Here is a 19895-nt window from a genome sequence, read left to right on the forward strand (position 1 = left end):
AGCCCCTGGTCCCATTGTATGGTAGACATCAATTCAGACATTCTGCCAAACATCTGATTTGATGTTCCACAAAATTAAGATAGTTTTACAGATTTGAAACAACAGGAGGTTCTCTTTAAGTAGTGTAGAGTGTCTTTTAGAAGAAGAAAAAAAGTCACCAGAAAACTCTGTCTTTAGTAACACGCTCCTGTAGCAGAGTCCATTTGTGACCCAGATCGGTGGAGATATACAGCTGAAAAACAGAGAAACATAAATAAATCACAAGTTATACATTGATTTTCAGGCTGGATTAGATTAAAGCACACTTTGCAAATTCTCAGGATCATGATAATTAGATGAGCGATTCATTGTATAATGTATATAACGATTAGGTTGTGGGAAACTGTCCATATAAAGCAATTCAAATGTTGAGTGTGTTTGTGTGTGTGCATTTGTCTCTAATTGATCATCTCTATAATGAGATAATATTGATCACCACACACCAAACTGCACCATAAAAACACAAACACACGCTCATAGCCAAAACAGCCAACCTGCCATGTGCTTTTTCATTGTCTTTTCCGTTTAATCTCAGAGATGATAAATGCAGCATGTTGCAAGCAGTGTCTAAGGGTTTTAGCAATTCATCAACCGCAAACACCCACAAACACACACACACAGGCACGCACACACACAAACAAACACCCACACACACATACAGACACACACACACACACACACACACACACACACACACACACACACACACACACACACACACACACACACACACAGAGTTTCTTGCCTTGTTGCTTACCCAGCCGTTAACAATGTAAACATGCTCTTTAGTGAGAGACAACCATGGCCTGAAGGCCAAACAGTGCTGCTCATAACTCTAATAATGAGGATGCCAATATGCTGGAGAGCAAAAAGCATTACCATAAACACAGCTGGGTGAGAAATGTGTTGAGAACAGTTGGTCAAGTCATCCATCCGAGACCTAAATCATTAACACTAAAACAACCACAAAGACTAATTCAGGCAGTTGAGCCTGACAAGAAAAGCTACAAACATGCAGCTGCATTAAGACATATTATGATCTTGTGAGTGACCGGTTTGAAGCTGCCAAAAAACTATTATTCTGTGTTGGCCAACACTTTCATGACTGACCTTCGCCTCCTTGCTGTAAGCCAAAAGTTTTTCTTCCTCGGATGGATGGAAGAGGAGTGTTTCCACGGTGAAGGAGACAGGCTGCCGTTGAAAGGATGAACCCTCATCTGTGCTGATGAAGAGCATCTGGTCACGTTCATTGATGCTGGAGCTCACCAAGATCACCTACAAAACACACAATATCTTTAGTGACTACATGTCAAGATGTACGTTGGTTAGTTAGTTTACATTAGACAATGAAGCATGGTCTCCTGGACCCAGATTTGTCTGAAATAAAAAAACAAAAACAAAACAAAACTAAACTAAAGTAAAAAAATTTAATAAAAGCATTAAATAAGCATTATTAAAAACCTTTTAATAAACAACATTTTTGTACATTTACAATTTAAATATACAGCTATTTGCCACATAGTATTTAGATATTACATATTTTAAATATTGCATTAAATGCTAAACAGTCAAGATTCACATCAATATTTACAGTATAGTCAGTTTAATTCTATAGTTTAGATATTATTATATACCCAATCCCAGTCGAGATCATCAATTTACTGTATGGTATGTGATATTTTACTGACACAACGAATTTAACCAACACAAGGCCTTTAGACACTTCTTAAAGTGCATTAATGTTTTCCTTTATTTATTTAGCTCAACTTAAAGACAAAACATGTAGGCTATAAATAACATAACATAATAACATAATAACATAAAGAGACATAAAGACACAATAGAAGTCGATAGCCTAGCATTTAAAATTCACTGAACAGCCTGATAGGGATTTTTTCACTTCCTTTAAACACCTTTGAGTGGCGCTGTTGTTTAACCATCTGCGCAGTGAAGTGTCTCTAACGGGAGGCAAGCTCACTACCTGCTACCAGCACAGAAAAACAAGCTGGAATCCTCATGGGGATTGCCAAACAGAGAGACCCTCAAAGGGATCCCTGTGAAACAAGTTATCCATCCCAAAACAAAGACTCTGGGGGAAAAAAGGAAAGAATCTCCTCTCTGTAAAACTTCCCTCTTAAAGCAATAACTCGCAGAGTTTAGCACAGAGCCTCCTTTGTGGTCTGTGGATAAAAGCCATCAAACAACATCCTGCGCCTGTCCCAGATGAGTACGGCGAGCTGGCAGGGCTGGAAGAGGCTATAGAGGCCAGTACAATAACATGGGGCAGAATTTAGTGGTCAATGGCACTTTAAAAGCGCAATCACAAGTCTTCAACTGCCACTTGTAATGAGGTTTTAGTCAATGTCTGTAGGTCATGTAATCGTTTATGAGATAATCTACTTAAATATCTCCAACCGGATCCTCTCTCACAATATGCAAGTTACATAGTGTCATTAAGAATTAAGCTCTGTATGTCCATTTATGATTGGATGACAGACACTGTGGACAGCTTGGAGGATTTACATGAGAGAACAATCATCCAACAAAATGATTCGACCCCCATTGCAAATTTTACATTTCATTATGGTTCAGTTCAGTTTCATTAGTTGCACCAGGTGTGTTTGAGCTAGGTTACATGAAATATCTGAGCTGGATAGGTTTGTTGAGTGTCACGTTTGAGTGCATGTTAGAAATAAGTCAAAAGAATGGTCCAAAAAAGTTAAGAGAAGATATCATCGCCCTTCACAAACAAGGAACCGGATGCAAAAAGATAGAGAAGGTGCTAAATATTCCTAGTGACACCACTGGAAGCATAGTTCTCAAGTTCAAAATTAAAGGAACAGTGGTTACACTTCCTGGATGGGGCAAAAAAAGGAAGCTATCAACGGCTGCAACCAGATTTCTGAGAAGGCAGGTTCAGAAAAACCCTTGAGTGACTGCAAAAGACCTGCAGCAAGACTTGGTGGCAACAGGCACTGAGGTTTCAGCTTGCACAGTGAGGCGCGTACTAAACGCAGGCAGTTTCCATGCCAGAACTCCACTACTGACCCAAAAGCACAAGAAAAGGCAGCTCCAATTTGCTAAAAATCATATAAATAAGCCACAGAAGTTTTGGGATTCTGTTCTGTGGAGCGATGAAACAAAACTGAAACTTTTCTGCCCTATGGATCATGTGGTATGAAATTGTTGTAAACAGAGCTGTCTGCGAAAGGGACAAACATGTCTGTGTGTAAATTTGTGAGTAACTGCATTTACTCAATGCAGCTCGACTAATTTTGCTTTCCACCCAATTTCATATGCAAATTGGCAGTTCTGATATCCAGTCTGTGCTGAGTGGGAAAATGGGAAGCATAAAGAGATGAAGAGGGGAAGAGAGTGAGAGAGGTCTGTTCTGTGCACCTGAGCTCAGCCACTGAAACAAAAGACAAATTTGAAGAAAACTGACTGCGGCAACTGCAAAATTTTCAAAACTCAACTAAACAAAGCCAAGGGGAGAATTGTGGAGCACTGTTTGAATGCTGAAAGCTTCTCCTGAAACAACCAAGACTTGTTCAGCTTTGCATTCCAGCGTAGCTGTCCCTGATGCACCTCTCAAAGAGAGAAAGAGATAGGATTCTCCTAGAAGAGATATGGTCAAATGTCAGTGGCACAGATGAAAGGCAGATCACAATTCTGTCATTTAATCTACCTCAGATTGTTCTAAACAGAAACTTGTATCATTCTTTTTAAACCAATAAACCTGGTTGAAAAAACTGTTTTTAAAAACTTTTTTTTTTTTTTAACTGAGCATTCACAAATCTGCCCAATGCTCAAGTTCAACTCTCCGACTGAATCCAGACTCAGTGGTTTTCAAGTTAACAGCTCACTGTAATGAATATTATCATAAAGGGATAGGTCACCCACAATTGAAATGTCATAATTTACTCCCTCTCATGTGATTCCAAACCTGAATGACTTATTTTGAGGAATGCTGGTAACCAAATCGTTTTGGTTACCTTTTACTTACACATTTCTTAAAATATATCTTCTTTTATGTATCACAGAAGAAAATAAGTTATTCAAGTTTGGAACAACATGCCTGAAGTTTCATTTTTGAAACGATAAATCCCGTTTGACATTTGTTTTAACTACAGTAAACAGGCCACCATAGAGACTTTATCAAAGAATCTTCAGAATTTTTTTATTTATTTTGCTAGAGTTAGTACTGGTTGCAGGCAAAGTCTTAATTGTTGGTAATGTAATTATACTGTATATGTAGATAATGAATGAAAAAGATGCATGGGTTTGGTATTTACAGACATTCTAAACTCTATTGGAGTTAGACAACATGTGTGAGGACCCACTCATTGTCATAATCATACTTAAGATTTAATATTGACAACTAAAGATTTAAACTAAAGGTTGGACTCGATATAGTGTTCTTTACAACTTAATAAAGATCCAGTGATCCATGGATATTGACATGCAGCCAGGAATCATGTTTCCTGACATTTAATATGCCTGATTTCGACGCCGGGGAAATACATAGCAAAATTTGCCTGTGAACGCTTTTTATAAATACAATATGTGACCCTGGGTCACAAAACCAGTCACAAGTCGCACGGGTAGGCTATATTTGTGGCAATAGCCAACAATACATTGTATGGGTCAAAATTATCGATTTTTCTTTTATGCCAAAAATCATTAGGATATTAAGTTAAGATCATGTTCCATGAAGATATTTTGTAAGTTTCCTACACAATCGTGAATGTTTCGGCACCTTCAGATTCCAGATTTTCAAATAGTTTTATATCTGCCAAATATTGTCCCATCATAACAAACCATACATCAATGGAAAGCTTATTTATTCTTTCAGATGATGTCTGATTCTTTCAGATGATTTAAAAAAACTGACCCATGTTTTGTGGTCCAGGGTCACATATAAAATATCTGTTTTATATTTTATATATTCTAAAATGTAATTTATTTCTGTTATGCAAAGATGAGCTTTCGGGTGATGTATAAATCTCAATTTCATAAAATTGAACCATGTGACTGTTTTGTGGTCCATGGTCACAAATAGGTAGGGGTCTGGGGTGTGACGAGATCTCACGAGACTAAAATGTGACGAGATTTCTCGTCGAGTGAATATCGCCATCATAGACATAATAGAGAGTAGACCAATCAATCAAATCTACTCTCTATTATGTCTATGATCGCCATGACGTGAGGGTGAGGGTGAAATTGACACCGCTACAATCCCAATTCACATTACATTATGATACTAATAAGACTAAGAGAAAACTGTTATTTATTATTTTTTTATTGCTATGTTCAATTTGTGGAAATAAGTTTAATTAGGTCACACACAGCCTCAATCAGAAGTTCTGGAAGCTCATAATTCATGTACAGTAATGTCTGAAGAGACTAATGTGAAATCATACAGGAGAAAAGCCAGTCAGTTGAGTTTGTGGCAAAACCTTTTACAGTGCTTGTATATTGTTGTCTTTCAATGCATTTGATAATTCATACTCATAAAGTAGAACTGAAATGACATTCATTAGAAGATTATTAGTTAAAACATTTCAAAATGCACCTGCAGACTATTTTTCCAGTCATGAATTTTGTCATTGAGGATTTCAGTAAAATATTGTGCAAAAATCTCATCTCGTCTCGTTCTCGTGAACCCAATCTCGTGTCTTGTCTCATGAGATAAGTGTCTCGTCACACCCTCTAAATCTATGTGATCACTTATATCAATGTTATATATCGTCATATCGTCCAGCCTTAAACTTGTATAGTTTTTTGACAGTGTTTATTATAAAAAGTCCAATTATGCAATATCGATGGTAAATATTTAATTGATGAGTTGTCAATACAATATCTAACAATACAATATATAGGGTATGATTTTACCCCTTAATTTAGCATATTGACATGATGATGCAAATCCACCTTTCGCTGCCTGGAGTCCAGTTGTTTCTATGAATTGCAGCGATCCATTTGCTTCTCTGTTCTGTAGCTTTCGGCAGTCTGTAAAAATATACCTCTGATTTCTTGAGAAATCTAGTTGTACAGTCAATCGTAAAGCTCTTTCCCGTTTTAGATGTGTCTTTTGTGTTTTTGGCAGCATTCGCGCTGAGAACAAATGCTGCCACTCAGTCTTTTTGCCCCTTAGTGGGCGTAACGGTGACGTCATGTGCATACACTCTATACTCCATTCAGCCAAGGCCGCAAAACCAACTCCTTGTTACAAATATGGAGGAACTATCACTTCTACCACTAAAGATTGTTTTATAAATAATCTTTCTGATTTGTTTCAGTTCCTCAGCATTCCAGATAGCTTAGAAGAACTCGATGTTGCAACTCGATGTTGCAACTTAAACTGACTCTCTCTTTTTTAGCACTTTAGACACTGTTGCTCCTTTGCGCTTAAAGAAGATTAAGGAAAACTAACACAACCCTAGGTACTGTATTTATTTGATACAGTGGCTAAATTACTAAGAAATAAAGCTTCAACAAGTTCTGATGTTTCCAAACAGCAGAGCAGTTATGACTTTATGAAAGTTATGACTTTCTTTAATTGCAAAATTGATACTCTCAGAAGAGTAAATGATATCCATGCAACCGTCTACTACAGTATTGCATGAGAGATTGTGTTATAGACCCCATGAGGAACAATTCCACTGATTCTTTACTATAGGAGAGGAAGAATTGTCTGAACTTGTTAAATCATCAAAATCAACAACATGTATGTTAGACCCTATAAAGCGTAAGCTACTGAGAGAGATGCTTCCAGAAGTAATAGATCCTTTTCTTAATATTATTAATTCATCATTATCATTAGGATATGTCCCAAAAACTTTCAAGCTGGCTGTTATTAAACCTCTTATTTAAAAAACAACTTGATCCTAGAGAATTAGCTAACTACAGACCGATCTCGAATCTCCCTTTTCTGTCAAAGATACTAGAATCCTCACAATTATGATCCTTAGAAAGAAATGGTATCTGCAAGGATTTCCAGTCAGGATTTAGACCGTATCATAGTACTGAGACTGCCCTCATTAGAGTTACAAATTATTTGCTCTTATCATCTGATCGTGATTGTATTAGTGTTACTGGATCTAAGTGCTGCATTTGATACCATCGACCACAACATTCTTTTGAATAGACTCAAAAATGATGTTGGCATTAGTGGAATTGCATTGGCACGGTTCGAATCATACTTATCTGGACTGGATTTCCCGATAACTCTCTTAGCGCACTACAAAGACTCTAAAGGTATAACTTAACTAAAGGTATACCATTTCTAGGCGTGTTCCCCCGAACTATACCTTAGGAGGTTGCTTAAGATATACCTTCTTATGTGCAACATTACCAGGTGCTGTCCGTGGCGGTGGTGCTGAATTGGTTGATATTGATGGCTCGACAATCAATTATTCACTTATGCAGGGGCTGCTTCACTGTGTTATGTGAGAAAGCAGTATTCTTTATTAAAGAAGCACTTCAGAAATAGTTGAAATTGCATTTAATAGGACTCATGTGATATTATAAAAAATCCAACCCTGGATATTTTATATAATTTTGGAATGAGTGCGCGAACCCGCTTCCTATTGCTCAAACGTATCATGCCCCAACCTGCTACACTAACTGGCAGTATGCTTTCAGAGGCCTTTGAAAGAGCTCCGCAGACTGCGGCATCTTTAATTTAGCACAACTATTCGCTGTATCGTTGCCATAGTTTGAGCAAATTCCCCACCACAATCATTCCCTTTAAATAGACTCCTAAGCTTTTACTGGCTAATGGTTTGCGAGCTAATGTACCTTTGGATAATATAATTAAAAAGCTAACAACAATCAGTGTAATGACAATTTTATTCTTTGCATGAAAACACTTGAATTAGCCTATAATTTAACACTGGGGGCCCTATTTTAACGATCTGAAACGCAAGTGTCAAAGCGCAAAGCGCAAGTAACTTTGTGGGCGGGTCTCGGCGCTGTTGCTATTTTCCCGGCGGGATAAATGACTCTTGCGCCAGGCGCAAATCTAAAATGGGTTGGTCTGAAGTAGCTTCATTATTCATAGGTGTGGTTTGGGCGTAACGTGAAATAAACCAATCAGAGCGTCATCTCACATTCCCTTTAAGAGCAGATGCGCTTTTTCCATAGCGGATTGCTATTGTAACGGCGGATTTGCCAGGCGCGCGCCAGCAGCGGTTCACTGCCAAGGAGAGCAACGCTCTCGTCACGGCCGTAAAAGAGAGAAGTTACATTGAAATGGAGAAACCCACCCAAATTAACTTCGGTTAATTTGGGTAAATGTGTAAGCTAGATGTATGCTTTTATAATAAATTGTTTATCTATCTATCTATCTATCTATCTATCTATCTATCTATCTATCTATCTATCTATCTATCTATCTATCTATCTATCTATCTATCTATCTATCTATCTATCTATCTATCTATCTATCGTAATAATGTATGATTTGCAAAAATGAAAACTGCTGCTTCTGTGTAGATGAGAGAATCAAAGTGCGCGTTGTGCACACGCTACATTGATTATGGCCAAGCATGCGCCCTTAAAATAGCCTATGAATAACATGCGCAACGCGCCACTGACTTTAAACAATTTTTTCCTGGTTAGTGGCGCAATTGTTTTCTAAACCTGCAAAATAGCAAGAAGGAACGTTTGCGCCGGAACACGCCTCCTCTTTGCGCTGAACCGCCCCCGGGAGCGCAAGTGTATTTCTTAGTTAACCGACGTGCTTCTGTGGAGGGAAAAGTCCGCTTTGCGCGGGTGCAAAATAGGAATGATACATGCGTCGGTGTACAAAGTCACTTGCGCTGGGTGCAAGATAGGGCCCTATGTGTAAGTTCAGAATTATATTCGTATAGACTGAAATGTAAAAAACTGTTTTTGCAGTGGTGGCCACTAGCGGAGTGAACTGTCAACAGTGCTAAGGTATAGCTAAGAGTGGTCCAGACCAACCTTCTGAACGTATGACTTACAGAAGGTATACTTAACTAAAACCGTTCCGGGAAACACGTAATAACGATAAGGTACAGCTTAAGGTATAACATAAGAACGACGTAGCGTTAAGAAGGTTTCGGGAAATACAGCCCTGACCATTACCAATTTGTAGCAATATATGAAGAGGTGTCATATCAATCACAAGTTCAGTATGGAGTACCACAAGGCTCAGTACTAGGACCATTGCTTTTCACCCTGTACATGCTACCCTTGGAATAAATTATTTGGAAGCATTGCATTCGTTTTCACTGTTACACTGATGATACTCAGCTCTACATTCTACATATAGCAATTCACGGAATGCATGTTTGATATATTATATGACTAGTAATTTCCAACAACTAAATTCTGAAAAAAACAGAGGATTTAATTATTGGACCAAAACCTCCGCAAGTAATAATCTAGAATACTCTCTTACACTTGATGGCTGCTCTGTACGTCTTCTTCGTCGTCGGTTAGGAACCTGGGTGTCTATTTGATAACAATCTTTCATTTGAAAACCACATTTCTAGTATTTGTAAAATCAAATTTTTCCATCTTAAAATATATCTACATTACGACATATGCTCTCAATTATTCTCTCTTATTTTCCTGTTGATCACTGTAAAGCTGCTTTGAAACAATCTATATTGTATAAAGCACTATAAAAATAAAGGTGACTTGACTCCACTTGATTTTTAAATTCATTTGTATCCTCAGAAAGCTATTCTGAGGATAGCTACAGTATTGGAAGACATCAAAAGTATTTAAATATAGCGAATGAGTGATATATACTGTATACAGATGTGATCACTGTTTCATCATTGTATGGTGAAAAACATGTGAAAAATACATCCTTTTGCAAAATAAGCAAAGGGTGAGTAAATAATTTTTGGATGGAATATCCCTTTAAGATAGCTCCACTGCCAATAGGCAAGCTTGTGACATCACACACATACAGAGACTCTCCCTCTCTGCTTCTTTCTCTCCACATATGGAATATGGAAATATTCTCCCACACACATCAAACACTTTGAATAGGCATTAAGCATCTATTATGTCTAGGTGATAGCGTGAAAGTGCAGAGGCCAGTGAAGAGACTCCCTTTTCAAGGGAGACAAAGGCATTGTGTGTTTGTCTGTGCTTGTGTGTGTGTGTGCATGCGCAGGGCCGGCCCTGACCAATTTGCTGCCCTAGGCAAGATTTTACCTGGCGCCCCATGCATCACAGCCCATTTCACCCCTTCATTGTGTTCATGATTTAGCATATATAGATATATATATATAGGCCTATATACACACACACACACACACACACACACACACACACACACACACACACATTACAGCCTAAACACAAATACCAAGAGCATTACATAGCATTCAAGTCAAGTCCCCATTATCTTTTATAGCACAATTTACAATAAAGATTTAATGTGAACTTTGCTATTTTGAATAAACCTGTAAATAAATATCATTACTATGCCATAAAATGTACAGGCCAAAAGTTTGGAAACATTACTATTTTTAATGTTTTTGAAAGAAATTTCTTCTGCTTATCAAGCCTGCATTTATTTGATCAAAAATACAGAACATTTTTTAATATTGTGATATATTATTACAATTTAAAATAATTGGTTTTCAATTTATTATACTTTAAATTATCATTTATTTCTGTGATGCAAAGCTGATTTTTCAGCATCATTACTCCAGTCTTCAGTGTCACATGTGACATCCGGTCTATCACATGATCCTTTAGAAATCATTCTAATATGATGATTCATTATCAAAGTTGGAAACAGTTCTGCTGCTTAATATTTTTTCATAACCTGTGATACTTTTTTAGGATACTTTGATAAATAAATAGTAAAAAAAACATTTTTTAAATGTTTTAAAAATAGAAATCTTTTGTAACAACAATATACACTACTGGTCAGTAATTTGGGGTCAGTTGTTTTTTTTTTTTTTTTTTTTGGTTGAAATAAATCAATACTTTTATTCAGCAAGGATGTGTTAAATTGATAAAAAGTGATCGTAAAGATGATTTATATAATTAGAAAATATTTTTATTTTATTTTAAATAAATGCAGTTCTTTTTAACATTTTATTCATCAAATATATTAGGCAGCAGAACTGTTTCCAACACTCATAATAAATCAGAATATTAAAATGATTTCTAAAGGATCATGTGATAGACTGGATGTCACATGTGACACTGAAGACTGGAGTAATGATGCTGAAAATTCAGCTTTGCATCACAGAAATAAATGATAATTTAAAGTATAATAAATTGAAAACCAATTATTTTAAATTGTAATAATATATCACAATATTTATAATTTTTTCTGTATTTTTGATCAAATAAATGCAGGCTTGATGAGCAGAAGAAACTTTTTTCAAAAACATTAAAAATAGTAATGTTTCCAAACTTTTGGCCTGTACTGTATACCCACAATTGCACAACTGTAGAGTAAAACATTAATAAAAAAGTGATAATAAAAAATGCGTCTTAAAACTGACATGATTGTTACAAAACCACACAGTTTGGGGACTCTGGAGAACTCAGAACAACTGCTAACATTAAGTTTAAGGTAAAAATAACTGCCATGAAATTATAGTATCTTACTCCTATGCCATAAATTGTTCATTCACTACATCACTTTACCTCTGTCTTTATCCCCTTTTATCCTCTTCTCTTCTTTTTGGCACTGTATCTATCGCAGACTATGCTCATTTATAATGTGTCAAGTAAATTCGGCCTTCCGTCACAATCAGGAAACTTTCACCGCGTCTAGAACTGGCGCGAGCTGCCAGGCCCCTTTCTACGAGCTGTGTGTTAACAAAAGCAGTGCTGTCTACATTGGATGCGGAGTCGCGCACGCTACACAACAAATTACCAACAACTGATCGCACGCGCGCTCTGTTTCTGACGCACTTCAAGCACTCGATGGGCGGGGGGCGATTGGTGAGCCGGATTTTTTTTTTTTTTTTTTTGGTAGTATTTCGAATTAATGGTTTTAAAATAGTATTATATATATATAAAAAAAAAATGTAAAAAAAAAATAAAATAAAAAAATTCACTCGTTCACTCATTCTGGCGCCCCTATGGATGAGTGGCGCCCCTAGCATTTGCCTATACCGCCTATGCCGCGGGCCGGCCCTGTGCATGCGTGATCTTTCCACTGACCCTTCTCTAAATCCAGGTCTCACACAGGTAATTTGTCAGGAGCATGCTTGGGGTGAAAGCACTGTTATTAAGTCCCTCCTGCCTGTCATAATGGCTCAGCTCAGACTAAAGAACAGCCCACACACATCAAACACCTACACCAGGGACAAGGACCCATGAAAACAATGAGGACAAAAGGAAAGAGGCATTACAATGCTCGCTCTATGAGCATGATCACAGCTTTGCGCTTAAGGCTATGTAACTATTTATTTATTTTTGCTCTGTAGGTGCAGTTCTTGGCTACAATTATGCTGTTTCTTGGCTCTCTGATTATGACCTAAGGAAGGTGTAATCTTGTACACCTTGACTGTTGGCAGTAGAATGGTAAAAACTATCATAAGCATGACAGTTAGACTTAAGTGTTAAACTGATAAGTGGTGTATATTGTATGGGTGATCAATGGATACATTTTATTACACCATGTTCTATACAACAACAATCACTTTGTCTACCCTGAAGAATAGACGTGACACAATCTCAGCCAATCAGAAGATATTTAATGTTCAATTTACTAGGGGAGTAGGGGTGTACATTGGATGTTTCATCACGATACAATCTGACATTGATTCTCTTAGCCATCGATATAATATTTGACAGTAGGCCTACTTCAAAACATAACGCAATACAATTACAATTTGATTAGATTCAGTGGCCGCCGATCGATGTATCAATATTACGATATTATGTGCCTATTTTCACAACCAGTTACAGTTTTATTAACACATTGCAAAAAATGCAACCAAAATATAACTTTTACATTTTTTATATATACAAATCCTTTGTCCAAATTGCAAAATCCACAGCAAAAAATACACTTCAGTCTTTTAAATAATATATATGAAAAAAGTAATCAAGGTGCACATGAGATCATCAGTTGTCTAATGACAGCTCATCAGTGGCTTTTGATAAGCAATGACAATAGTCAAGAAAGACGTTAAGACCCTCTAAAATGTACAAATATAGTATCAGCATTAGCAACAAAATGTACATACGCAACAAAATGAGGTATTAACCTAACAGTTGTTGAAAAAATACATTTATTTAAAAAAAAAAGTTATTTAAAATATTTGACATGTTTGACATTTGAATCAATTTGACATCTGTTTATAACATACAAACAGGTCTTCTAGACTAGTAATCTCTTTCGAGAAGTTTTTCTTTAGGACAATGTATGCAGATGCGGCTAACAGTGTTCATCTTAAAAATATATATTCCTCTTTTTTATGCATTGCATCTATATATCATATTGTTAGTCATTTGATTGATACATTGATTCAAATCAATATATTGTTACATCCCTGTAATAAACAGTTATGAGGAGTGTGATTTTGGACTGATGAGTTTTCATACTGGGCGGAACAATGTAGCGTGACACTGCATGAATAGAAAACATGTGATCAACAAAATGTCCTGTTGCTTGTCACGGTCACAGCTGGTAACTGGAGAAAAAAAGTTACGCTGAGATAGCTTTTACATCGTTTTGCTTAATAATGTGTATAACTGTCTTTGATCATCTTTAGGGAAAAAAAATATGTGATGTCTTTGTGACCATAAGCTCTTCAAACATGATTATTATTTGTTGATTTTTTTACATATCAAACCTGGACTTAGACTGAAACTGGTATTAAGGTCAAGTTTTATATATGTTCTTTTAAGGCTATCTACTCTTAACTACAGTTACAGTACATCAAATTACACCAAAGTTTCTGAGGGACCAATATTTGAAAGAAAAGTAGGTCTCGGAAAGCACATCCTGGAAATAGTGTCTCATCCTAAACTATTTTTATATCAAGATAATCCATCACATTTTAGCTGTGGGAACAGTTCGCTGATATGATGATGAATATGTATTGATATAGCCTTCAGTCTCAGTTAGTCAGTAATACATCATATTAGTTTACTATGGTGGGAAACAATCCCATTAAACTGAATTTACTTATGCTACTCATAATAAAATTTGCAAAATAAAGTAATGTGTGATTCCACAGCAGTCTCTTCAAAATAAATGTTATACTGTAACTAATCACTGATGTAGATGTGTTCCTGGAGATACTGTAGATGATCAATTCAAACCTGTGAAATTACATTAAAAAAGTTGTTTGCATCACTGGTGGATATTACTGTCGGTCGCTGAAAATATTAATTGTTTAGCTATTTACATCTTACCACACACTTCTTTAATGCTAAAAGCGGGGCGTTGGAATTTGCACTCAGTAAGGCCTGCCTCCTTTGATTTGATTGGCCATCTCGATCATTTTGACATTGATGAGCACTGCTGAGGCCTACAAATTTAACTTTTAAATTAAACTTCTTGTCATCCTTGCATTAAACAGAGTAATGGAGTGCAGCAGAGCAGCATTAAGAATATAAAATATTAGGGAGACTTGTCCCCCTTAAGGCCCTGTTTACTCACGGCAAAGTTATTTTTCGTTCTTCGTTTAGGGGTAAAACGAAGTTCGAAATATGTGAGCAGCTGAGAGCAGCCTTTAGATGCATGCTTTCCTTTCAATAACCGAGTAAACACACAACAAAACTGAGAAGCATTTTTAATAAAGCATAAGAAAAGCATCTGATCATAGCGATCTGGATGTTTGACAAGCTCTGCAATTTGGCACTCTAGTAAAGTCACGTCACTTTTATTTATATAACACTTTATACAATAGATTGATAGCTTAAATATGCTTAAAATCAAGCAGCTTTATCGTATTAAACATGAAAAACACTGCAAAAGCAACTCGGCGGACTAAACAGAAGAAATGAGCCAGAGGAGATTTTGTGAAAGAAGGCGGAGCCTCCTCTTTTCCTTTTCCGGAAAGTTTGCTTTGGCAAGCTGTTTCGAACTCCCAAAACAAACTCCAAACAAAGTTCGGTTTCCCCTGATTTGGTTCGAAATTACGTCCCATCAGTTCATTCTTCAATGTTGCTTGAAGTATATCAGGGCCTTTAATGTCTCTGGTGGTTCCGGCCCTGATTTAGATCCCATCTCTAAAAGCTAGAGATGAAGTTGAATCGTGGGCATTTAGGAATTGCTGAATTATGTAGATAGATTAATTAATGCCAATGACATATGCCACTTATAGAGTCAACAGTGGGATCAATCATTTCTGCTTCATTAATAAGCAAGAAGCCAGAAATTACACTGGATGATTCAGTGATTCCCCCTTTTAAATGCACAATACTCAGAACAAATACTCTGTTTCATGATATCGTGGCCATTTAACTACAACAAGGGAATAATCAATATTAATAAGAATAATTCTTTTTTATACTTAAATAATTTTTTATACTTAAAAAAAAATAAAAAAATATTCCAAATGTCATGCGCAGAGCTTTGTACTACACTGTTTTTGATCATTGAAAATATAATCAAATTAGCCAAAATAGATATGGAAAAATATGAGTTCTGTGCACTCGTGGACCTGTTGATGCACATGTGGATCTGCAGCTTTAAAACTTACTGTTATAACAAGTAGTGATGAACTATCACATAATCTCTATGACCTAATGGACCTTTGTCTATCAAAAAACAGTAGGAAGGACCGAATGTGGAAATTTCTCCATATGTAGCCTAGCCACTAATTCCAAACAGTTTGTTTGGGTCAAAACGGCACAGATTCTCCACAGGGAAAGCTTAATCTCCTTCCCCGTCTCTGCAGGGACTCTCTGGTTCTGACTCCAGTGAGATCTGAGTGAGTAATCTCAGCCTACCACTTTAAACGTGCAAAAAGCACCATCTGGGCTTTTGTCTCTGCTATGATAACAACGTTACAGCAGCTTTGACGGAAAGATTTTAAAACAGCAGTTCATTTAAAAGCTGCTACTCTAAGCAGTCACTGTTCAAATGTAAAGGTTTAGCCCTTCAATTTTAAATTAATTTTAGAATAATTTTACACATATAACCTAAATGAATAAATGTACCAACTGCAAGAGTCAAATGGAAATCGGTTAAAAAAATCAAACGTTTCTTAAAGCTTGAAATAAAAGTCAAACAGTCCTTTTAAGTTCATTATTAGGGATGGAAATTGTAAGGAATTTAATTATCTGGTTATGATTCCTCTTACAAGTCCAGTTCCACAATGATTCCATTAAGGATGTTTGGAAAACAGAAATGCAATTCTGGTGCCAATTGATGGGATCATTTCAATAACAATGAATACTTTTTTTTTTTTTAATAGAAGGAATGAACTCATTTATTTTTATTAAATACATTAATGACTTGCGGTTCATTAAGGGAATTAAAATAATTGAGAAACTGCTCCAACTGATTCATTAGCATCTGTGATTCACTAAAAAGAACCTGCTCATAAGAGTCCTTCTCTTAAATAGTAATAGGGAACGCGAGGAATGCATGTGCGAGAATGAAACGTCATGAAAATTGTTCTGTTCTGATAAAAAGCATGCTATTGGTTCTGAGTCCTACTCCATACACACTGAGAGCTCAGTTAGAGATATGTAGAGATTATGACTTTGCCCTTTAACAGACAATTTTTCATCGTCAGCTACACTAATTACAGCAACAGTCCTGTAGCACCATGGGGCTAAGTGTGGTTTGCTCAAGGGCATGACTATAAAAGAACAGGACTACTTGATCACAAAAGGTCAACTACATGAGAGTAGCCCTCTGTGACCATTTGCCTATTATCAAAACTACTGCTAAGATTTAAGTGAACATAAAACATTGCAGTGAACGAAGTCTAGTTAACCTCTCCCTGTACAACACAATATCCATCATGAAATGTTTTACACCTTTTTCTGTGCTGCGCTGATCTTAGAGGCATTGAGCAAATAGTTTAAGACCAGAGTCTGTATGTGTTGGCAGAGAAGCACACTAGCTAATATTTTTGGACGGGGCTGTGCATGCTCAAACCTTTCAGCATGTCTGATTGATTATCGTAAATGCAGGACTTCTCTCCTCTGAAGTATTTTGGGGATTAAAAAGCAAACACAAACTTTGCCAGTAATATTCCAAGCACTCACCGTGGGTGAAATCAAATGGCTGCCATTCACAAGTACACGTTTGAATAGCTGCGCTTGTAATGTCATCATCCATTAAGGATTATGCTGCATGAGTAAATGTCATTTCAATTTGTTTGTCTGACACAAATATTTTCAAAATGGGGAAAATATGGATACAACTGCTTAATTCTGTCTCAAAGGACAAGATATGGATCCTCATAATGATAAAATGGCTGCTGTTATTCGACTCTGATGATTCATGGATAAATGTGGCAGTTATTTTGGAGGCCACAGACTTGTGTAGTCACGGTCAATTTGAATCCTGATGGCTGCACACAGAGTATAGGGATAACACTGGGGTAGTAGAGAGAGAGAGAGAGAAGGAAAGAGATGAGTAAATAGAAGATGGAGTAAATGAGAGGTTGACCTTTCACTCTCCCCAAAATGAAATAGAATGCTGTTTGCTTGATGTATCAGCAAATCTCAAAAAAAAAAAAAAAAAAAAAAGCTTTTCCATTTCATTTAGCTTTTATTGAACCATCATGTTAAAACCTGAGAATGGCAAGATTATTTTGCTGTATTCCACTTCCAGACAGGGCAATAATGAAAACAGAGAGGTTGAAGAGACATATATTTACTGGGGTGGACAGAGAAGGGAGGCAGAAAGCAAGAGAAAATGGGATTATTTCATCATGTTGTATTATGTGAACCAGAACAATGACTTAATATAATCATTCACTCTGTCTCATGGTGAGAGGATGTATAAAAAGTCAGAAGATGTGACCCCAAAACATAACAACTGTACAATTAAACAGAATTTTCTTTAATGGGACCTTTCCTGATTTTCTGTCTTTTTCTTCAATCATTTAACTAAATAAATAAAAATAACAATTCTTCATTTTGCTCCATGAAATATATGCTTTCTGTGTCTTGATTGGACTGAGCTGTAACATCTTACTACCAACACAACTAATAGCCTACTAATAAGAACACTCTTGCACTTTTTTGGTTCTCATTTTAGGCAGGAGGGCAAGTGATGACGAGAAGATGAGGAGTAGAGTTCAGAGCTCCTCTGAAAAAGAAAGCAAGGATGCACTCGAATGAATCACCCTAAGAGAGGAGGAAGTGGCTTCTGTGTTGGACCGCGGGCAGAATAACGGTCCAAGACACACTCAAAACAGACGATGCTGAAAGTTAAACTAATGTGAGTGATGTTAACCACACATGATTTACAGTTAGAGCGTGTAAGAGAGGCAATAGAGACCCTCCTTTCTGCCCCAAAGGTTCATCCCATTTCCTCTGAAAGCTGATCTAGTGTCAAAGGCCAGGTTACCCTGGTTACCATGTGGTCTCCGTGGAGACAGCTGTCCTCAGGCACTCTTCACCAGTCAAGTGAGTGGGAGACGATCCAATTCAAACATTCTTGCTCATTTTGAAGGAGAGGAATAGGTGGAATAATGACCTATTGTGTCAATAATGGGGAATTTAGCTCACGTGGAAGCCTCATTAGTCAAACTCTCTCTCCATTCATTAATTTTTGAATGTCTGTATGTGGAGGGAAAGATGGTAAATGTTCTTTTTATTTTCACAGCTGTAAAGGGATTACCAGATGTCAATAGAAAAAAGTAGGTAGAGGAACCTTTGCCAGTGTCTGGAAGAGGTGACCGAGAGGACGAGAGAAGCAGAGTAAGACACAGGCAGATACAGAGAAAGAGTCAGAGGAGAGAGGCATTTTTCCACAGAAGTGAATATTAGGATGTTTCATGCAATTGCAGAGCGCACACATGGTGCTGTTTAAGGCAAGTCAATTCTGAAGAGTTCTGCTTTCTATTCTTGAATTGTACACAAGAACATCTATTAGTTGAAAGAATACCAAAGTGCTGTTATTTTACGATGGTATGGAGTGACTCAGTGAAGAGAAAACATCTATGATTTATAAAATGAAAAGGAGGTGAGGTGAGGTGAGGTGAAGTAAAATCCAGTCCATTCCCTAAAATAGAGTAACTCTCCGTGTAAATTAACCAATTAATTTAAATATTGGACCTTTCATATAAAACATAAAATCTCACTGTGTACATAAGCATCTGCAACATTAAAACATATGAAAATAGTTAAGCAAATAAACAAATACATAAGAGGAAAAAAGTCAAATGTTAAGATTTGAAATGCACAGATAATTTAGTACAGAATACTTGTCTTCATTATTCCTGATATTTTTTCGTGCCAAACACTGAATAATTTGTCCTCATTTATGGAAAGCTCACTCAAAAAATTTCGTTCCAAACCTGTATGACTTTATTCCTTTTGCAGAACATTAAAAAAAAATGTTGTTGGTAAGCAAACAGTTTTGGATGCCATTGGACAAAAAAAATCTTTTTTATTCTGTAGAAGAATGAAAATCCTGCGGGCTTGGATTGACATGAGGGCGAGTAAATGATGACAGAATTTTCATTTTTGGATGAACACACTGTTCTCTGACATGATCTTTTACAACAACACAATGGTTTGACAAATCGCACAGAGCTCATGACATGATGAAAATCGCCCACAATGGGGTGATGGCTTCTGTCAATAGCCATCATAACCTGTGACAGTAAAAACACCTATTACCCGCACCGTGAGCAGACGACCGAGCAAGACTGAAACAGCTTACTGTCTATTTGACAGAGAAAGATCAGTATATA

The 19895-nt window shown here is 36.7% G+C and overlaps 1 protein-coding gene across 7 annotated transcripts in view; it reads right to left on the minus strand.

Moving 5' to 3' along the window:
• The window catches only part of sorcs2 (sortilin-related VPS10 domain containing receptor 2), a 183177-nt gene that overhangs the window by 31704 nt on the left and 131578 nt on the right, over positions 1 to 19895 (minus strand). For all 7 annotated transcript variants that reach the window (XM_082162128.1, XM_082162127.1, XM_082162125.1 and 4 more), the window contains exons 4-5: positions 1150 to 1314; positions 159 to 232 (exon numbers count right to left, since the gene is read on the minus strand). In XM_082162128.1, coding sequence (XP_082018254.1) covers positions 159 to 232; positions 1150 to 1314 — 239 coding nt within the window. The remainder of the gene's footprint in view (positions 1 to 158; positions 233 to 1149; positions 1315 to 19895) is intronic.

Source organism: Leuciscus leuciscus (genome assembly GCF_965113295.1).
Source record: "Leuciscus leuciscus genome assembly, chromosome: 2".
Taxonomy (NCBI): Eukaryota; Metazoa; Chordata; class Actinopteri; order Cypriniformes; family Leuciscidae; genus Leuciscus; species Leuciscus leuciscus.